General features: G+C 62.7%; 1 protein-coding gene across 2 annotated transcripts; it reads right to left on the reverse strand.

Annotated features, from left to right (window-relative positions):
- Positions 1–446: 446 nt before the first annotated feature.
- Positions 447–17008, reverse strand: PLCB3 (phospholipase C beta 3). 2 transcript variants are annotated; one of them, XM_029956086.1, is made up of 32 exons: positions 16857–17008; positions 14353–14430; positions 14008–14076; positions 13773–13913; positions 13454–13533; positions 13319–13372; positions 13159–13234; positions 12955–13055; positions 12294–12460; positions 12062–12208; positions 10876–11116; positions 10607–10691; positions 10331–10517; positions 9318–9523; positions 8373–8469; positions 8190–8274; positions 7766–7890; positions 7335–7489; positions 7094–7255; positions 6498–6597; positions 6297–6401; positions 6009–6100; positions 4597–4750; positions 4478–4513; positions 4196–4388; positions 3724–3865; positions 3557–3633; positions 3351–3440; positions 3195–3252; positions 2751–2837; positions 2436–2655; positions 447–1440 (listed from the first exon to the last, which is right to left on the reverse strand). In XM_029956086.1, the coding sequence occupies exons 1-31, from the start codon at positions 16953–16955 to the stop codon at positions 2452–2454; spliced, it is 3693 nt and encodes a 1230-aa protein (XP_029811946.1). In that variant the 5' UTR covers positions 16956–17008; the 3' UTR covers positions 447–1440; positions 2436–2451. The 2 variants fall into 2 exon arrangements, with proteins under 2 accessions (XP_029811946.1, XP_029811945.1); XM_029956085.1 differs by lacking the exon at positions 447–1440 and having other exon boundaries at positions 2065–2655.
- Positions 17009–17034: the final 26 nt, after the last annotated feature.

Genomic DNA, 17034 nt, shown 5'->3' on the forward strand with positions numbered 1-17034 from the left:
GCAGGCAGGGGAAGCGCTAACACTGACAATTTAAAATGATGCCTCCGTTTTACAGATAAGGGGAAATGAGGCTCTTTTTGAGTGACATCTGGAACCGAGACCAGGAAGGGGTCCGTGCAGCGACCAGAGCCAGGGCTGCCTGGCCTCGGGGACCTGCTGGTCCTAATCTCTAATTGGCAATTGGGAACTGCAGGCAGTCCGGCCGCCGGAATTCCACATTATGCAAACCGTGTCGCCGTCCCCCGGGGAGGGTCATTTGCTCCTATTCGGGTCAGTCCTTTCAAACAGCTACTGTGTGGCCGGCCTGGGGCCAGCTCTGTTCAGAAAACTGGTCGGACGCACAAGGCGGGGGAGGGGACAATGGAAGGCTGGTCCCAGAGCCGTGAATGTACTGATGACTAAGGAACCGAGAAGCTTCACCGGGACCTGGGAGCAGAGCTCCGAGCTCAAGTCCAGAAAGATTTATTGGCGCCCCCTATAGACCAGCCAGCGCTTTGTAATGGGTATACAGAAATGAATTAGGCCACAGCCCTGCCTGCAGAAGCTTCCTGGCAGGGGTGAGCCAGCCTCTCAGAGCGGAGTTACCACCAGCTGAGTGCAGGGACTGGTACCAGGGTGAGGGTGGGTCCCTCCGACAAGGGAAAGCCCGGAAGGGCTTCAGGGCGGAGGTGAGTTAGAGCTGAGACTGACTTAAAGAGAGACATGGGGAAGGGAACTGTCATTCCCAGCAGAGGAAAGAATGGACCCATGAAAGGATGGGGGAGCAGCAGAGGCCAGGATTCTGGGGGTCTGGAACGTCATACCCAGGAGTCTGGAGTTTAGCTTGGTCTTTGAGGGCCCGGGGACTAACATGGAGTGTTTCTGTAAGGTACTCGTGAGCCAAATCGGGAAGACAGGACTTGGTCAGGGAATAGAGAAGGCCAGTTTGGGGACAGGACAAGTCCTGACCACAGAAGCAGGGAAGGTCCGGCATCGGTATTAACCCTGAGGGAGCAGGGCAAGGGGGAGAGGTCCCCAGCCCTGGGAAGGGCCTGCTCCCGAAGCCTTTTCCCTGTTGCCTCCCCACCCTGTTTGCCTGAGGCTGCAGCAAAAACAAAGAAAGAAAACACTCAATTGGCAGGAGATAAGCCCAGATAAGAGGCTGCCTTCCTCTGGAGGAGGGAGGCAGCCAGCCCAGGAAGCCAGGAAGCTGGGAGAGGCCTTGAAGTGCCAGCCTGACCCTGCCGCAGAGCCTAGCCGAGTCCTCACTTTGGGGTCTCCGCCGCTCCGCGCAGTCCACTGTCCGGAGGCAGGAGGGAGAAGCCTGCAACAGGTCCTCCATGCTGGCCGGAAGACAGTCTGCCACAGAAGGTCCAGGCCCGCCCTGCCTCCTGGTCAGGACATCTTGACTTAGCAGTGGCCCGGACACATGACTTCTGCTCTGGGCCTCAGTTTCCTCATCTGTAAAACAGGCATAACATCTCCCTCACAGGGAGGAGGGGGGTGCTGGGTCTCCCAGGCCCTGTGAGCATCTGTGACTGTCAGCTTCCCTTGTCCCAAGGGTCCCTAGTGTATCACTGAGGGCCTGGGGCCGGTCCCCTGATGCCGGGCAGGTTCTGAGCTGACAAGGTCCATCCCCAGTTAGAGTCAACTGCCTGCGAGGGTCCCAGAACAGCCTCGTCGGAAGATCCTGGGCGCTCGGGTCACACCAGGCAACAGGAAGGGCGGGCAGGGAAGGCTTCCTGAAGCAGAGGCCTAAGCCTCTGGAGGGAAAAAAGTAATGGCGGGGGTGGGGGTGAGAAATGACAGGTCCAGGCCAGAGGGCAGAAAGGCAGGACAGCATGGGGGAGGCCACAGGACCTCTAATGTCAGGTCACTAGGAAGTCCTGCAGGCCCCAAGCAAGGAGGTCTCTAGGCTGAAACCCAGCAACCCTTCCCGAAGGGCCTGACCTCCACCCCACAATGCCCGCCAGCCCATTTTATAGATGAGAAAACTGAAGCCCCAGTAGAGAGTGGCAAAGCCAGACCCAGGGCCCCGGGCCCTCTCCAGAACCACCCCCACCCCAAACCACACTGCACACAGGGTCCCTGAAATCCGCTTTTATTCATGTAAAAAAATCCCCAAAGAATAGAGCAAGAATGTGACTCTCCTGCCCAGAGCTCAACGCCTCTGCCGGTGTTCCCTGGGGAAGTGAGGGAGGCGACCCCCGCTCCGGGGTCTGGGCACCACGGGAGCGCCAAACCCTTCTGGCCCACAGTGACCCCTCTTCCTTAGGACTGAAGGCAGGAAGGAGGGGCTGGGGACTAATGGGGCCCCAGGAGGGTGGAGGAAGGGGGTTAGTGTGGGGTGCTTTGCCCCAGTTTAAAAAAATAAAATTTCTAAAGATAAAAAGTTAAAAAAAAAAAAGCATTAGTGTCTTAGCCTCCAGCCCTCCCAGCACCCATGCTGTGGCCACCTCGCGCTCAGCCAGTTCAGAGCTTCGTGTTCTCCTCTTGGCTCTCCGAGTCGGCGCCAGACAGGTGCCCGCTGCTCCCAGGTGCATGACCGTTGCTGGCACAGGCCACCAGATGCCTGTCCCCCAGCCCCTCGGGCGCCTCCCCCAGCAGGCTCCGGCGGGTCTCCTGGGGCAGCCTTGCCCGCTGCTCCTGACACTCCTGGGCCAGCTGGGCCAGCAGCTGCAGGCGGAGGAGGCGTGTCACAGGTAAGGCCGGGCCACTCAGCCCCTGCCTGCCTGCCACCCGCCGGCCGCCCACCTCGTCCAAGGCCTCACCTTGGGCTCCTCTTCTGCCAGTTGCTGCAGCACCTGCTGCTGGCCGGCCACAAGGCGTTCGTGACGCTGCTTCTGAGCCTCCTCCAGCTGCAGGGCAGGGGAGGGGGGGACAGGGGCTCAGCCAAGGGTCTCTAAGGGAGGGGTCAGGGCCCTAGGGCTCCAGCCCTGGCAGGTGCAAGCCCCCAGGGCTGCGGGGCCAGGACACCACGATGGCCCTTCCAGCAAACATTCCGGACTCTGAAGCCATAGGACACTGTTAGACGCTGGCTCCAGGCAGGATGTCAGGGGGCGAGAGAGAGGGCTGTGGGGCCCAGAGGAAAAAGGGAAAAGGTTCTAGAAGTCCGTCTAGGGTAATATAGCAATCAGCTGGGCACTGAGGCTAGATGGGTTTCTAATGAAAGAAGGAAGGGGAGTGGGCTGGGGCGGCACCTGAGCCTCACTCACCCGACGGATGGAGTTGACCGACTCAGTGATGTGCCGACGGTTAATCTCTGTCAATTCGCTGCAGGGAGCAAGGTAGGAAGTGGGCTCAGTGCCCAGCCCCCAGCCCTGCCTGCCCAGCCCCCAGCATTGCTAGCACTCTGCCCCCGGTGCCCTTACGCCTCCTTCTTATGTTTCTCCCTTGTCTTGGCTTCTGAGATACTGTTGTGGCGCTTCCTGTCCAGAATCTTCTGCAGTTCCTTCTTCTCCCTGAACGGGCCAGTGGGAGAAGGAGAAAGGGTCAACGGCAGGTCTGGGGGGGCGCTCCCCTCCTCCGAACATCAGGGACTCCCCTGCCCCACCCACACAGGATCCTTTGCCTCCACCTCTCGTTCGTCTCCTTCAGCCTCTTGAACTGAGTCGTGTGAGCCTCCAAGACGATCTCCCTGAGCCGCTGCTGTGCCTGTGGACACAGGTGGCCACCGGGTGACACAGGCTGACGGCGGCTCTGTCCGAGGCAGGCTCTTCCTGGCTGCCCCGCTGCCCCGCTCACCTGTCTCAGGTGCTCCAGCCTCCGCTCGGCCTCTGCGTCCACCTGGGCCTCCCTCAGTTCCAGCAGACTCTGCACCTGCCTCTTCTGGAACTCTTGATACCGCCTCACCTCTTCCTCCTCCGCCTTCTCATCCTCCGCGCCTCTGTAGGAAGAAGCCCTCTGGGTGACACGCAGGTTGTCACGCGGTGTCTGCTAGGCCAACATCGAGGCCCACTGGCTCCATCCAAATGACAGAAGCCTGTGTGTTTGGGCAGAAGTCTCTGGAAATACATGCTCCTCGAGGGGGGCTTCCGGGGCAGAGGAACTGGGACCCAAAAGATTCCTCTGTCCTCCTTGCACCGGACCCTCCTCCCTGCGGGTCAAGGAGCAGCCCATGGCTGCCCCGCCACAAGATGCCCCAATGTGCACACATCCTCACATTCACACCATTGCACATGGTGCATGTGCGCACGCAGGTGGTCCGGACACTCACAGGACACCTGGCCGCTGGCGGCTCCCGCGCTCCGCCCGGGCCTGGGCCAAGCTGTCAAGTAACCGGCGGGTGAGGGCGACCGCCTTCCGCTGCTGCTTCTTGCGCAGCTCCCGAAGCTCTCGCTCCTGCCGGCTGCGCAGCTTCACCAGGGCCTTGTGGCCTCGGTGCTCGTCCAGTGGGGTGGGGGCCACCTCTGCAAGTGACCAAGCAAAGGTGGGCGGGGTTGGGCTGGGGGCCGCCCACCCAGCCGCACCCCCTCCTGCACAACCCCTACCCCCGCACCTGAGAGGAGGCTGGCAATGAGGTCGTCCCGCTGCCCTGGAGAGGGGAGGCAGGGCCGTGAGAGGCTGGCGGAGGGAAGGCCAGAGCCACCCCCTCAGTGTCCCCCTGCAGCCCCTTACCTGGGCTGCCGAGGGAGGGGCTGGTAGGGGACACGGGGGGGCCAGGGGGGCGGCGCGGGGAGATGTCCAGGGTGCTGGGCGTGGGGCTCGGGGTCACCTGGGCCCCCGGCTGCTGAGATGGGGTCTCCTGGCAAGTTTCTGGGCCAGCCTGAGCCTGAGAGGGGGAGAAGGCACAATGCTCTATCCAGCAAAGCTGGTTCTTTCCAGCCCCTTCTGTCCTTTGCAACCTCCCAGGGCTTCCCGATGCCTCCGGCCCGCTTCCCTCCGCCCATCTGGCCTGGACTCCTCGTCTAGAATATGGGGCTGTTGAGCAGGCACCGGGGAAATCAGGCGTAATGAGATAAGCATTCCTAGACTCCCTTTGCATGCAGGGTGTGGGGAAGATCGCGTGAGACTGCGTCCCTAGGATGCCAGGCCCCCGGTGCATGCTCAGGAACTTCCAGATTCTTCAGGAAAACCTTGGCCCCACCCCAAGTGTCCTCCCCTCTCCCAGGCCCCTTCCACCCTCGCCCACAGCTGCTCATCTTCCTCGTTGCTTAGCTCCTGATTAAATCAGTGAAGGAAGTGACCGCAGAGTGGGCATCAGCCTCTCCCGCTGACAGCCTCTCTTCTCTGCCTGCCACAGGCCCCGTGGGACCAGCTCTGGCGGGGCGGCCAAGCCTCTGCTCCTGACCCCTCCCCACAGAAGCCACTGCCCATCGCCTGGCGCCCAGGACCCCAGGTTTTAAAACCTTCTGTGGCTTCTAACCGCTTTGATGAAGCAGCCAAACCCTGCACTTGGCTGGAGGAATTCTAGCCGGTCGGTCTGTCCCAAAAGCCTCGTGCATGCAAAAGGGGAGTTTCCACCTCCATGAAATGTGGGCAGTAACCCAAGGCGGCTGAGCCTACTGAGTGTGAAAGGCCAGAAGCCCCACACCAAGCTGCACGGTGGAATCGCCGGCGTTGGAGGCAGAGCCAAGCGCTGGTGGCCCAGTTGGAGAGCCTCAGTGTCCCCATCTTTATGGGGGGTGGGCAGGACCAAACTCGGGATGGGGGGATTCCAGGAGTCAAGTTGGTGAAAAGAGCTCACGCTGGCCTGGCAAAGCTCTGACACTCAGCATTCACTTGGCTTTATTGTCGAGTCTGGATGAGAGGAGCCGGGAAGGGGAAGCAGCCTCCACGCAGAGGGCGGGGGCAAATGCCTCGAACTGGCATCCACAGTAAGGCAGTGAAGGGCTCCACACGGGGAGGGGAGCCAGACCACCAGCAGGGACTGGGGTGGGGCAGTGCAGGCGGAGAGGAGCGTGGAGAAGACCAGGCTCAGAGATCAGCCCTCACCACCCCACCCCACCCACACCGCCAGCAGCCCCAAGGCTCCAGGTCACCCTGAGCCCGCTGTCTCGCACACGCGCCCCTGACCCACCCTGGCTCACCTCGCTCTCCCCGATGAGGGCAGCCAACTGCTTGGCCCTCTGGTCCATCAGGCTCACATGCTTGATGGGGTTGATCAGGGCCTCTGCATAGTCTGGGTGGGGAGCAGAGAGCAAGGGTCTCGGGGACAGAACCCCCCCACCAGGGCCACACCTTCCCCATTGTTTCTGGTTTCCCGGAAGGACCACAGAACCCAAACCCACCCTGGGAGCTGAGTCTGAAAGGCCAGAAGCCCCAGCTGGGGCCACTGGGCTCGGCCACCGCCAGACCCTGGCGGTGCCCCCGCTCACCCTGGTGGTCATCAGGAATATAGTCGGAGGCTTCAGTGTAGATGAGCAGGGCCGGCAGGCAGAGCGGCTGGTTGGCCTCATTCCGCAGGCAGATGTAGTGGTACCCTGGGGGGGGCGGGAAGGTGAGGTGGCTGCTCCCCCCCCCTCCCCGGGGACCCGCACGCCCTGCCCCTGTGCTTCCCAGAGCCCAGACGGCCTCACCTGAGCGGATGGCAGAGACGGGCAGAATCCGATGCCCCACAAACTTGCCACCTTCCTCAAAGGCCGCGACACGCAGCGAAGCCAGTGTGGGGAGCACCACCTGAGGGCCCGGACCAGGGCTGAGCCAGGGAGCTTACCCCAAGGCCGCGGTGTCCACCACAGAGCCACAACTGACCCCGGCCACCAAGGCCCAATGCTCCTAGCGGACCCTCAGACCCAATTATGGGCCATCAGTCACCATCCCCACCGAGCCCATGGCAGCCCCGCCCCTCCCTCCACGGCCTGGCCAGATGGATGGCGAGCAGCAAAGGGAACAGGCAGACCCCCCCCACCCCAGGCACTGCCATTATGGGGCAGTGCTGGTCACTGCCAGGCTAGAAACTGTGGAGTGAGCCACGGGGCGGGTCTCACCTTCCTGTGCTCTTCTCAAAGCCTGCCGAGGGCAAGGACCGCCAGCCCGACCCTGTCACACTCGGTGCCCGGAGGTGACAGGCACCCCTGCCTTCCCACTCCTGACCACTCCCTGTGCGCCTGGGTCCCGCCGCCCCCCTACCCCCCGGGAGGACCGGCAGGGCAGGCGCAGGCACCAAGCTCACCTTGGGGAAGTCAAAGGGCTCCTCATCCCACACAGGATTGAATGAGTTCCCTTGAGAGGTCCGCGTGCGGTACCTGCGTCGTGTGTCAACAGGGAGGCCAAACATGTCCACTTCCACGTAGATGCCCACCTTCCTGTCGGACAGGAACTGCCCCGAGATCACCTGAGGGGGCCGGGAGGGTGAGGCGGCTGCTGGAGGCCTGCCCCCCGGGATGCCCTGCCGGAGCCCTCCCCGGCCCCACCTTGACCCGCAAGGCATTGGCCACAATGCCGTCCACGATGACTTCAGTGAAGGGGTCGAAGGACTTGTCCGGCCGCCGCATGAACTCGGGCTTGAGCAGGTAGCCGCTGCGCCCGTTGTACTCGAACACACCCGCGTTGAGCTGCATCGCCACGTCTGGGGGTGACGTGGGGACGGCAAGGGTCAGCCAGCCAGCCCCTCGGGGCGAGGAGTCGGGAAGGACGGTGCAATGCAGAGGGAGGCCCAGGGACCAGTAGGGTCAGGTCAAGTGGGATCGGGGGAAAGAAAAGGTCTAGGGTCAGCCAAGGTCTCGGTTTGGGTTGGAGATCTGGGATCAGATCCTTGGAGGTCCTTCGGGGCAGGGTTAACAGGGTCACAGAGCAAAAATCGGCGAGGCTAGAAGCTGGGGGGCTGAGGCAGGCCGGGGCTCACCCAGGGTCTGAAAGTTGAGGGCCACAAGCTGGCAGCCCACGTTCCAGAAGAGCTGGGGCATGTAGTTGGAGGAGTCGACACGGGTGCCCTTGGGGTAGATGCGGCTGAGCTGCTGTTTATTGTATCTGAGGTCGGCAGTCAGGGGCCACGCCGTTTACCGGCCCCCGCCTCCTGGCGAGCACCCCGGGCCCACCCTGGGCTTCTGTGAACCCCCTTCCCTCTGGGGGGCCTCTGCTCAAGCTGCCCCCCTGGACCCCCGCCTCTCGGCCTAGCCCTGGGCAGTCCCACAGGCTGGCCCCAAGCCCAGACCAGGGTGCTAGAGGGCGAGGACCCGCACAGGTGGCATTAGTGGGGTCAGGACATCCAGGCCAGTCTCTGAGCACCCCAACACTGGTCTCCCGGCCCCAGCAATCCAGAAGGATACTCCACAAACTCCATGGGGCTCTTGGTCAGTTGCTCCATGGCCTTGGTTTCCACAAAGGATGACATCTCGAAGCATTTGTTCCTCTCTGCGGGAAGAGGGGGCGGCGCAGGGACAGGGAGGGGAGGGGTCAGGTCTGGAAAGGCTGGGCTAGCTCCTATTCCTACCATCTCCTACCGCACTCACTTCGAGCAGCCTCAAAGGACTTGAACTTGACAGGCTCGATGTAGTTGACGAGTGTTGACATCTCCTCGGTGGCATTGACCTCACTGCTGGCAGTGCCCTGTGGCCCCCGCAAAGACAAGGTCAGCGGTGCCTGCCCCCCAGCCATCAGCTGGATGTCCCCTCCTCTGCTGCCTGCCAGGTGGGAGGTCCTGACCCTCTACCCACCCCCGCAATCGCATTGCCCAGTGGCTCTCGACAAGGGCCCTAGCCCCTCCATGGCCGGTCGGTCCTGGCCCCATCTGGCCTATGGGCTTCTCTCTGGGGCCTTGCCCGATGTGCCCTGGACCCCACTTTCCTCCTTTGCCTCCTGCTTCCCTGATTCTTGGGAGCTGGAACCCCCCACCCAACCCCAGGGACTCAATTATCCACGTGCACATGAGCCATTATTTCCAACCACCATCTTGCCATCTCCTCTCAGGTAGCTCACCAAGTGCCTTGAACTCAACACCTGCAATGCTGAGCTTGGCCACCCCTGTACACACCCTTCCCCACTCGTCCCCTCCCAAATCTGACCTCATGATCCACCTTTCCTGTGCCCTCCACCCCTCAGAACTCAACACTCCCTGGTCTTCCACTACCCCTTCCCACCCTCTCCAGTCCTGCCACAGGGCCTTTGCACATGCTGTTCCTCTTCCTAAGGTCTCATGGCCTAACATCCCCCCCCAGTTCTGCACCCTAACTCACGCCTTCCTGGCCCATGAGCATAAATGATTTCACACTTGCCTCCGTGCCTCTTTACCACCTCCCTTCACCACACACACAGCCTGACTCAAAGAGAACACAAATAATGTCTGATCGTGCCCAGACCCAGTACGTAGCACTGCGTCCGGCACAGAGTAGGTGTTCAGCCAACGCTTGGGGAACAAATACTTGCTGCCTCCGCCTCTTCCCGCCTGCAGGACTGACCTCATCTGTGGTCGGCTTTTTGGGATCTGCTTGTTCCTCCTCTTCCTCCTCTTCCTCCTCATCCTCACGGTCAGCAGACCCAAGAGCATCAGGGCTCCGCTGCAGCCCCTCCTCGCCCAGAGACTTCCGAGGCTCCAGGCTGGGCTTCTCAAGGCCCATCTCTTCCCCATTGCTCAGGCCTAGGCAGCTGTCAGAGCTGGGGGACCCTGCGGAGAACAGGGCCACAGGGGGTCAGGCCGAACAGAGCACTCGGGAGCCAGGAGGGGCTGTGCTGTACAGGTGACTCAGTGGGCAAGTTGGGGTCATCTCAGGCCAGCATTGCGGGGGGGGGGGGGGGGGGGGGAAGGGCAGGGGCCAGGAGTTGAATGGTATTAAATCTAGTAGTAATGGATAGGGGACATGGGTCAGGGGTCAGGGTCCAGAGTCCTATCCAGCGGAGAGGTAGGTAGCGTGGCTCAGAAGGGTGAGCAGCGGGGAACCAGAATACAAGCACTTGGCAGCGGGGTGAAGGACGACCCGGTCCCAAGGCAGGCGCCGATCAGAGCCAAGCCCAACAGGGAGGCTCAGTGAGGTGAGCGGTCAGGGTCACATGCACAGGGGACTTTGATAAAGTAAGGGGACAAGGGTTAGCTGAAACGATAACCAAGGGGTGGACAGATGCCATGGGGGGGGGTCACAGAACGGGGTGGGAGGTCTGAGGGTCATCCCCGAAGCACAAGGAGGTAGTTCATGGCGGTCAGAGGCCAGAGGTTAGAATTCAGAGTCTGGCCTGGTTGAGAGGAGGCCTTTGTGAGGTGGGCAGTGGAGGTTGAGGGGTCAGAAGTTGGATGAAACCAAATCCAACCGGGATATAATTCAGTGAGGTCAGCACCTGGGGCCAGGGGTCAGAGGTCAGAGGTCCCCTCCTCAGCTGAGAGGCAGTAAAAGGCTCCCTGGGGAGGGGGAGGGGGTCAGGCTGGGAGCCGCAGGAACGTCACGGGGGAGGGGGGGCGAGGGCCGGGCCGGGGCCGCACCGAGCTGCGGTGAGGAGGGCTCGGTGGCGGCCGAGCTCTCGCTTAGGGCCGAGTTGCTCTGCTCCAGCGGCCGCTTGCGAATGGAGCTGTTGGGGACGCCGGTACTGGGCTGGTGTCGCTTCTTGTTCTTCACCAGGATGCGGCCCATCAGCTCCTGGGGGCTGGGCAGGGGGACGCCTGGGGCCAGCTGGTGGGCACAGACAGGTCAGGGCCTGCCGGGCGCCCTCACCACCTCCCCCCGCCCCAAAGCCCCGCCACGGCACCAAGCCCTCATACCGGGTACTTGTCCAGCGGGTCGATGAGCAGCGCGTCCCCAAAGATGGACCGGCAGTACTCAGCCATCTTGGCCTGCTGTTTTGCCCTGTGGGGCCAAAGTCAAAGGTCAGAGGTGCCTGGGGGGTGAAGCTGACATCCGTCTGGCCCCATGGGAGATCAAAGGCCCTCAGGGTCAGAGGTCACAGGAACAAACAGCATCGTGGTGGGATGGCTGTCTTGGGTGGATGGGGGGCGGGCAGGGGGGCTCCCCAGGTCAGGGGCCCACTCACGAGTCCACGTGGTTCTCGAAGGAGAGGATGACAGGGTAGGGCGAGGTCTTGAAGGCGGTTTCCGCGATGGCCTCGAGCACGTCTCGCAGCGGCACCTCGGTGGTCATGGTGAAGCCGTGGGTGATGAAGGGCTCCTCCTCGGGGGGCCGCCCCTTCCACACATCCAGCTCCACGCAGCGGCAGCCCCAGAGCAGCGCCTGCCGGTACATCTCCACCGACGACGTCCCGGCCAGCTGCCCCGCTGGCGGCGAGGCTCCTGTCACCACGGCCGCCCCGGCCAGCCCGGCTCCTCTCCCTCCTCCCCAGGCCCGCCGTGGCTCCTCCGCCAGCCATGCTGGAGATGCAGGGGCCCCTGTGGCCACCCGGCCCAGCCCTGGCACGCTGTCTGGCCAGCCCTCGGTCACTCCTTAATTCACTGTGGGGCCAGCACCACCTCTCCTGCAGTCCCCCAGGGTGGGGCCCGTGCCCTGCCACCCAGCCCTTGGCGTCCATCCAAGCTGGGCAGAGTCAGCACCAAGCAGCACTGGCAGACAGCAGGCTCCTCCGCCGGGGCTCACCCTCTCTCAGATAAACACCCCCCTCCCGTCTGCTGGCCTCAAGTGGACGCCTGTCCCCAGTGACACCCCCACGGCCCTTCATTTCCCTTTCCTCCTTCCACCGCCTGCCATGGCCCTGAAGCAGCCTCTGTCACCTACTGCCTGGGGACGGCAGGCCCCCCGCTGCCTCCCAGCCAATCTCGGTGGCAGAGCGCTTGGCTCATTTAGCCAGCCTCACCCCTCCCCTGAGCAACACCCTCCGAAAAGCCCGTCCTGGCCACTTAGGATAAATCCAGATTCCTTCAGTGCCCTGGGCTAGCCCTGCCTCCTCCTCGCGCTCCCTCTCACCTCTGCCTGCCCCAGCAGCCATCCTGCCCCTGGCCTCCTCCCTGCTGAAACACACCACAGAGTGACCTCAGGGTCCCCTCACTGGCTGGCAGGTGCCGGCCTCAGCCCTTCCCCAGCGAAGCCTCCTGGACCACCCAGGAAATGTGCCAGTGCAGGGGAGCCCCGCCCCGCCGGGGTCAGCTGCCCGTTCCCTGCCCGCATCCCTAGGACCAGCCACCCCAAAAGGAGGCAGGAAAGGTAAGGGGCAGAGGGCAGAGGTCACAGTCGCCACCGCTCCAGCTGCCCAAGGGCGGCTCACTCACCTGTGAGATAGGTGTTATGTGAGGAGTTGATGAAGTAGGCGCTGAGCGGCTGGGTCATGTCTGCGCTCAGATCCAGGGCCTCCAAGGGCAGGATCCCGTTTTCCTCGCCGCCCAGGTAGCGGCTGAACCCCTCCATGGACATCTGGTCTGGGGGACAGGTGGGCTCAGCAAAGCCAGCCGGGGCACCTCCGGCTGCCAGCCCCCGCCTCTGGCCGGCTCCCTGCTAGCTCACCTCGTTCCAGGAACTGCTGGTTGGGCTCATACTTCTCGATGAGCAGCCGGGCCTGGGAGGGCCGCAGAGGCGGGTACAGCACCTCATTGAGCCTCGGGTCCCGTTGCTTCTGGTTGATGAAGTCCATGAGCTGCTCCAGCGTCAGGTATGGCTTGCCCTTGGCGCCTCTAAAAGGGGCAGGAAGCTAAGTGAGGCTGGAGCCTCACTCCTGCTCTGAGCCCTCACTCTGGGGGAGGGAGATGAAAGTTCTGTGCATGGCTCTAGCACCTGCTGCTTGGGACTTGGGCAAATGGCTGCGCCCATTGGGCCTCAGTTTTCCCATCCGCTCTCCCGGCCACCGGGCGCTGGCATCGGCATCAGCCAGGGCTTTGGAGACCACCGAGTGTCTGGCCTGCTGTGCCCAGGAGTCGCTCGCTAGATGCGCTCAGGCAAGTCCCCCAGCACATCGAAGCCACTCGGCCCCCCGCCCCAGCACAGGCTGAGGAAAGTAACCCCAGCCGAGGGTCAGCTAAGAGCGGTTTATGGCCCGGCCTCGGCCCAGCCCCGGCCCACGGGGACCCCTGGCAGTCCTGCCTCCCATCGTAGTGCTGGAAGGAATGCCAGCAGAGGCCAGACACCGCGCACCAGGGGCTGGGAGGTGGGCCCGGGGCCTCCTGCTCACATCTCCAGCAGGATCTTGTCGATGTCTGGCCGCAGACACAGCTTATTCAAGAACCGCTCAAAGATTTCCAAGGAAAACTCGTCGGGCCGGATGGACTCACTCTGGGGACCAGAAGCGTGGGGTGAGAACCCAAGAGGCAGCGAGCCCCAGGAGACTGGACACCCTCCATGACACCCTCCGTGGCTCCTGTCCCTGCCTCCTCACCCGGTTGAAATTGAGGCCACAGGATTCCAGCGCCGTCTCTACGCGCTTCTTATCTGCTGAGAACATCTTCAGGATGCTGAGCAGGTGAGAGGGGTCAGGGTCAGTGGGGGCAAAGGTCACTAGGGTGGGGGCAGGAGAGAAGGTGCTGAGGGGGCCTCACTTCTTCACCGGGATCCGTCCATCCTGGTTCACCTGCAGCTTCAGCTTTGTGTATCTGGGGAGGCAGGCAGAAGGGTCACGCCTTGAGCATGGCCACCTGAACCCCTGACACCCCCCAGGCAAGCCCGGGACCCACGCTTTTCTCAGAAAGGTGTTCCGGGAGGCATTCTGAGCCAGGATGTTCATAGCCAGCTTGAACAGCTCCTCGGTCCAGACCTGAGGGGTCAGGAGACAGGGTGGGGGTGAGTGGATGGGGAACAGAGGGGGTTGGCCAGTCCCAGCCCACACCCAAAACCAGGTGCGTCCACGGTAAATGCTTAAATAGTGCTCTGCCAAAGGCTGATGAAAACTAGGGGTAGAGAACAGCCTAGGGCACAAGACATGCTCACTAAGGGATGACTGACTCAGCAGTGACTCGGTGGCTCCCTGGGGACGACCCTCTGGCCCCAGCCCACCTTGGCTGTGTCATCCTGCACGGCCATGAAGTTCAAGAACGTTGTATTCACGGGGTCTGGCCCGGCCACCACTGTCATCAACTTCTCCTCCAGCCGGGTGTCGGGGCCTCCAAAACCCAGCACCTCCCGGATCTTGGGGTCCTGAGTAGTTGAAAGCCAACGGTAAAGAGGAGTTCCCCCAAGGCCTCACCCCCACCCTTGGGCCGGGACCCCTATTCCTGGCTCCGTCACTCACCTTGGGCAGGCGGGCGTAACGCCCCGTTCGCGTGTCCCTGATGGAACTGATGTCTAGGGTGTCCACCTCCTAGGGAAACCAGATGCCAGAGTAGGTCTGAGAGGCTACAGGGCAAGAGCCAGGGGCCCCCAAGATCTCCCCACCCCGGGCCAGGGAGTGGCCCCCTCTGCTGTAGCCCTAGCCTCAGCCCCCGCCCATAGCACTTCCTGTCCCGGGAGCCGTGGGAGAGGTCAGCCAGCAGCTGGGCCCCACCCTCCTGGGTGGGTAGGAGGGGTCCGGGGGGTCTGGGCCCGGGCCCCGCCCCCCCGACCTGAGCAAGTTGTGCCAGTGCCCACCCTCACCCACCATGTTGGGTCCTGTCCAGTACAGAAAGAAGCCATTGGAGTCCACACGCAGGGTGACCAGGTTGCGACTGGAGGCCTCCTGGGGATGGGACGGGAAGGCAGGGGTCAGTGAGGGAAGGACTATGACCCAGGCTTGGTCCCCAGACTCCCTCTGGCCATCCACCCCAGTGCTTCTGCCACTGAGTGAAGACGAAGCCTTATCCAGCCCACAGGTCCTCGGTGGCTCCCTACGGTTCTCCTCGGAGAAAGCTCAAGCAATTGTCCCTGGTGTGACTTCTGGGGTCCCAGTGCCCCTCCCATCCTCACCTGTATCTTACCCTAAGACTCAGCCCCACGCAGACCCCTGACTCCCTCTCCCCTCCTCCGGCTTTCCCATCGTGGTTCCTCTGCTAGGATATCTTCTCCTTCCTTCTCTACCCATGAACCTGACCCCCCTTCCCGGACCCCAACCCTGTGCTCGATGTCTTCAGAAGGCCTGACAGCTCCCTAGTGGTCGGTATGGGCTGAAAGCAGAGGGTTTGGAAGTCTGACCGCCACAGCTGGGTCTCAGGGCCCCATGAGAACTAGTCCGCTTACATGTGCCTCGAAGCCCATGACCCCCCACCCTGCGCCCTACCGGAGGTCTTGCAGCTCACCCTATCTTACAGAATACAGACCGAATCCCCCCCAGAAAGGGACTCGCTCTGCTCTTGGGACTAGACGGCGAATTCTGTCTGTCTTCCCTCAAACAGCCCTGCGGCTGGCGGAAGGACAAGGAAGGGTATGCCAGCTCCATTTTCTGAGGAGGATCCGGTCCCTGGCACACTCCCAGGGCCACCCTTGTGCGACTCAGGACCAGCAGCCAGAGCTGGGGGAGGGTCATCAGGACCAAGTGGCCCTCTAAGAGTTCACTTAGTCCTTCTAACAACCTTAGGAAATAGGTGCTCTTGTACTTCCCATTTAACAGACGAGGAGCCCAAGGCACGGGAAGACTAGGCGTTTGCTTAGGGTCAAGAGGAGGTGCAGGGATCTGCTCCAGAGTCCGGTGGCCTGGGAAGCAAAGGAAGCTGCACTCCTGCTAAGCTCCCAGCTCAAGCCCATTGTGGGGACTGGTGTTAGGCGCCACTTTCCAGCCTCGGTTTCCTTTTCTGGAGAATGGATCCGCAACCAGCCCCGCCCATCTCTTTTCTTACAAAGGACAGGAGGCCTTGGAACTTTAGGGATGCCAGGACCTCCCCCAGATTGTGCTGACACCTATCCTCAGCCCCTCTCTGGGAGTTCCTAACCCTGCCCTGGGGCTCAGGTCCCCCAGTAGTGTGAGGAGAGGGGAGTTCAGTGGGTACTGACTCCAGGGCCTTCCCCTGCCTCTTCCCTGGTGTCTGGCCTTCAAAAACATCCCAGGCCCCCTGTTCTTCAGCCCCAAGTCCCAGTCAGCAACCCCCACCCCACCCCCAGGGCCCTCTCCCAGTTCCCACTTCCTTATTTGGGTTTATCACACTGGAAGGAAAAGGAGAAACTTTTCCCTTCGCGCGGGACTGGGGGGAGGGGTCTCCCCTGGTCTCTGGAGCTCTCAGACACCCCTCTCAGGCACACCTGCTGCCTCGGGCCACGCCCCCGGCCCCTCCCCCAGCTCCCACGCCTACCCGCCCCACCCAGCCGGAAAGGAACCCAGAGTCTTCCAGGCCTCCGGCCTGACTGGGAAGGAGCAGCGGGGAAGCTCAGGCAGGCGGGGTGGAGGCCCTGGAGAAGGAGGGGCCCAGAGGGCAGAGGAGGGGGCGGTGTGAAAACGAGGGTGGGGCACAGGACGGGGCGGGGAGCTGCAGGTGGGGGCCGGGGCATCTGGGAAGCACCAAGGGCAGGGGCGGTAGAAAGGGGGCCAGGATTTACTGGGGTTCAAAGTCCCTGATGCTAAGAAGTGGAGACCAAAGTTCCCCAGGGGTGGAGAAACTTGGGGGGCAAAGACTCCACTAGGGGCTGACTTGGTGCTCTCTCCTGAGCAGAGAGCTGGGATGGGCTCCCGGAGCAGGGCATAAGGGTGCAGCAAGAAGAGGGTGAAAAAGTGATGAATGGAGAACAATGTTCAGGCTAGGGTACTAGGAAGAATGGGGGTGCGCTGAGCAAGATTGGCGGCCAGGGTCCTCCGGCCAGAGTCTGGTACCGGGCCATGGTCTGGTGACCAGGCCGGGGTTGGGAGAACCAGAATTAGACCGGGAGGGGTGGGTGCAAATGGCGAGTGAAAAGGGGGAGGGGGGGGCTGGGATTCATTGGGGTTCAAAGTCTCCGGGCCAAGGAGGGGAAACCCCAATTTTCCACAGCTGAAGGGATTGGAGTTGGGATTGGGGGCCAGAGTCTTCATTACGAGCACGTTTGGGGACTCGAGTTTCCGGAGCACAGCCAGACTGGCTTGGTGGGGGGGTGGGGGGACGCCGCGGCCAGCCCAGGCTCGGGTGGGGGTCCCCGGCGTCTGACTGAGTTTGAGCGAGGGAGTCCCAGGATCTGAGTGGGACAGGGGACCCCCGCGCTTACCTCGTCCCATTTGATGAACTTACTCCCGCGCCGCAGGGTCTCTACCACGGTGGGCGGCTCCAGCTGCAGCGCGTGGACGCCGGGCCTGGCGCCCGCCATGGCCCAGCCGGGGGCGAGTCGGGGACCCACGGAGCCCCGACGGGGACCGACGGCGCGGCTGCTCCTTCCGCGCGCTCCC

This window comes from Suricata suricatta, chromosome 11 (genome assembly GCF_006229205.1).
Source record: "Suricata suricatta isolate VVHF042 chromosome 11, meerkat_22Aug2017_6uvM2_HiC, whole genome shotgun sequence".
NCBI classification, from domain to species: Eukaryota; Metazoa; Chordata; class Mammalia; order Carnivora; family Herpestidae; genus Suricata; species Suricata suricatta.

Bases quoted from the DNA above. Each gene is read 5' to 3' on its own strand.
- PLCB3 (XM_029956086.1), bottom strand. From the start codon at position 16,955: ATGGCGGGCGCCAGGCCCGGCGTCCACGCGCTGCAGCTGGAGCCGCCC. The intron at 11,117-12,061 runs GTGAGTGAGCCG...CCTCGCCGCCAG, and splicing joins ACATAACACCTATCTCACAG to CGGGGCAGCTGGCCGGGACG. The intron at 8,470-9,317 runs GTCAGTCCTGCA...CGGGGGCCACAG, and splicing joins AAAAGCCGACCACAGATGAG to GGCACTGCCAGCAGTGAGGT.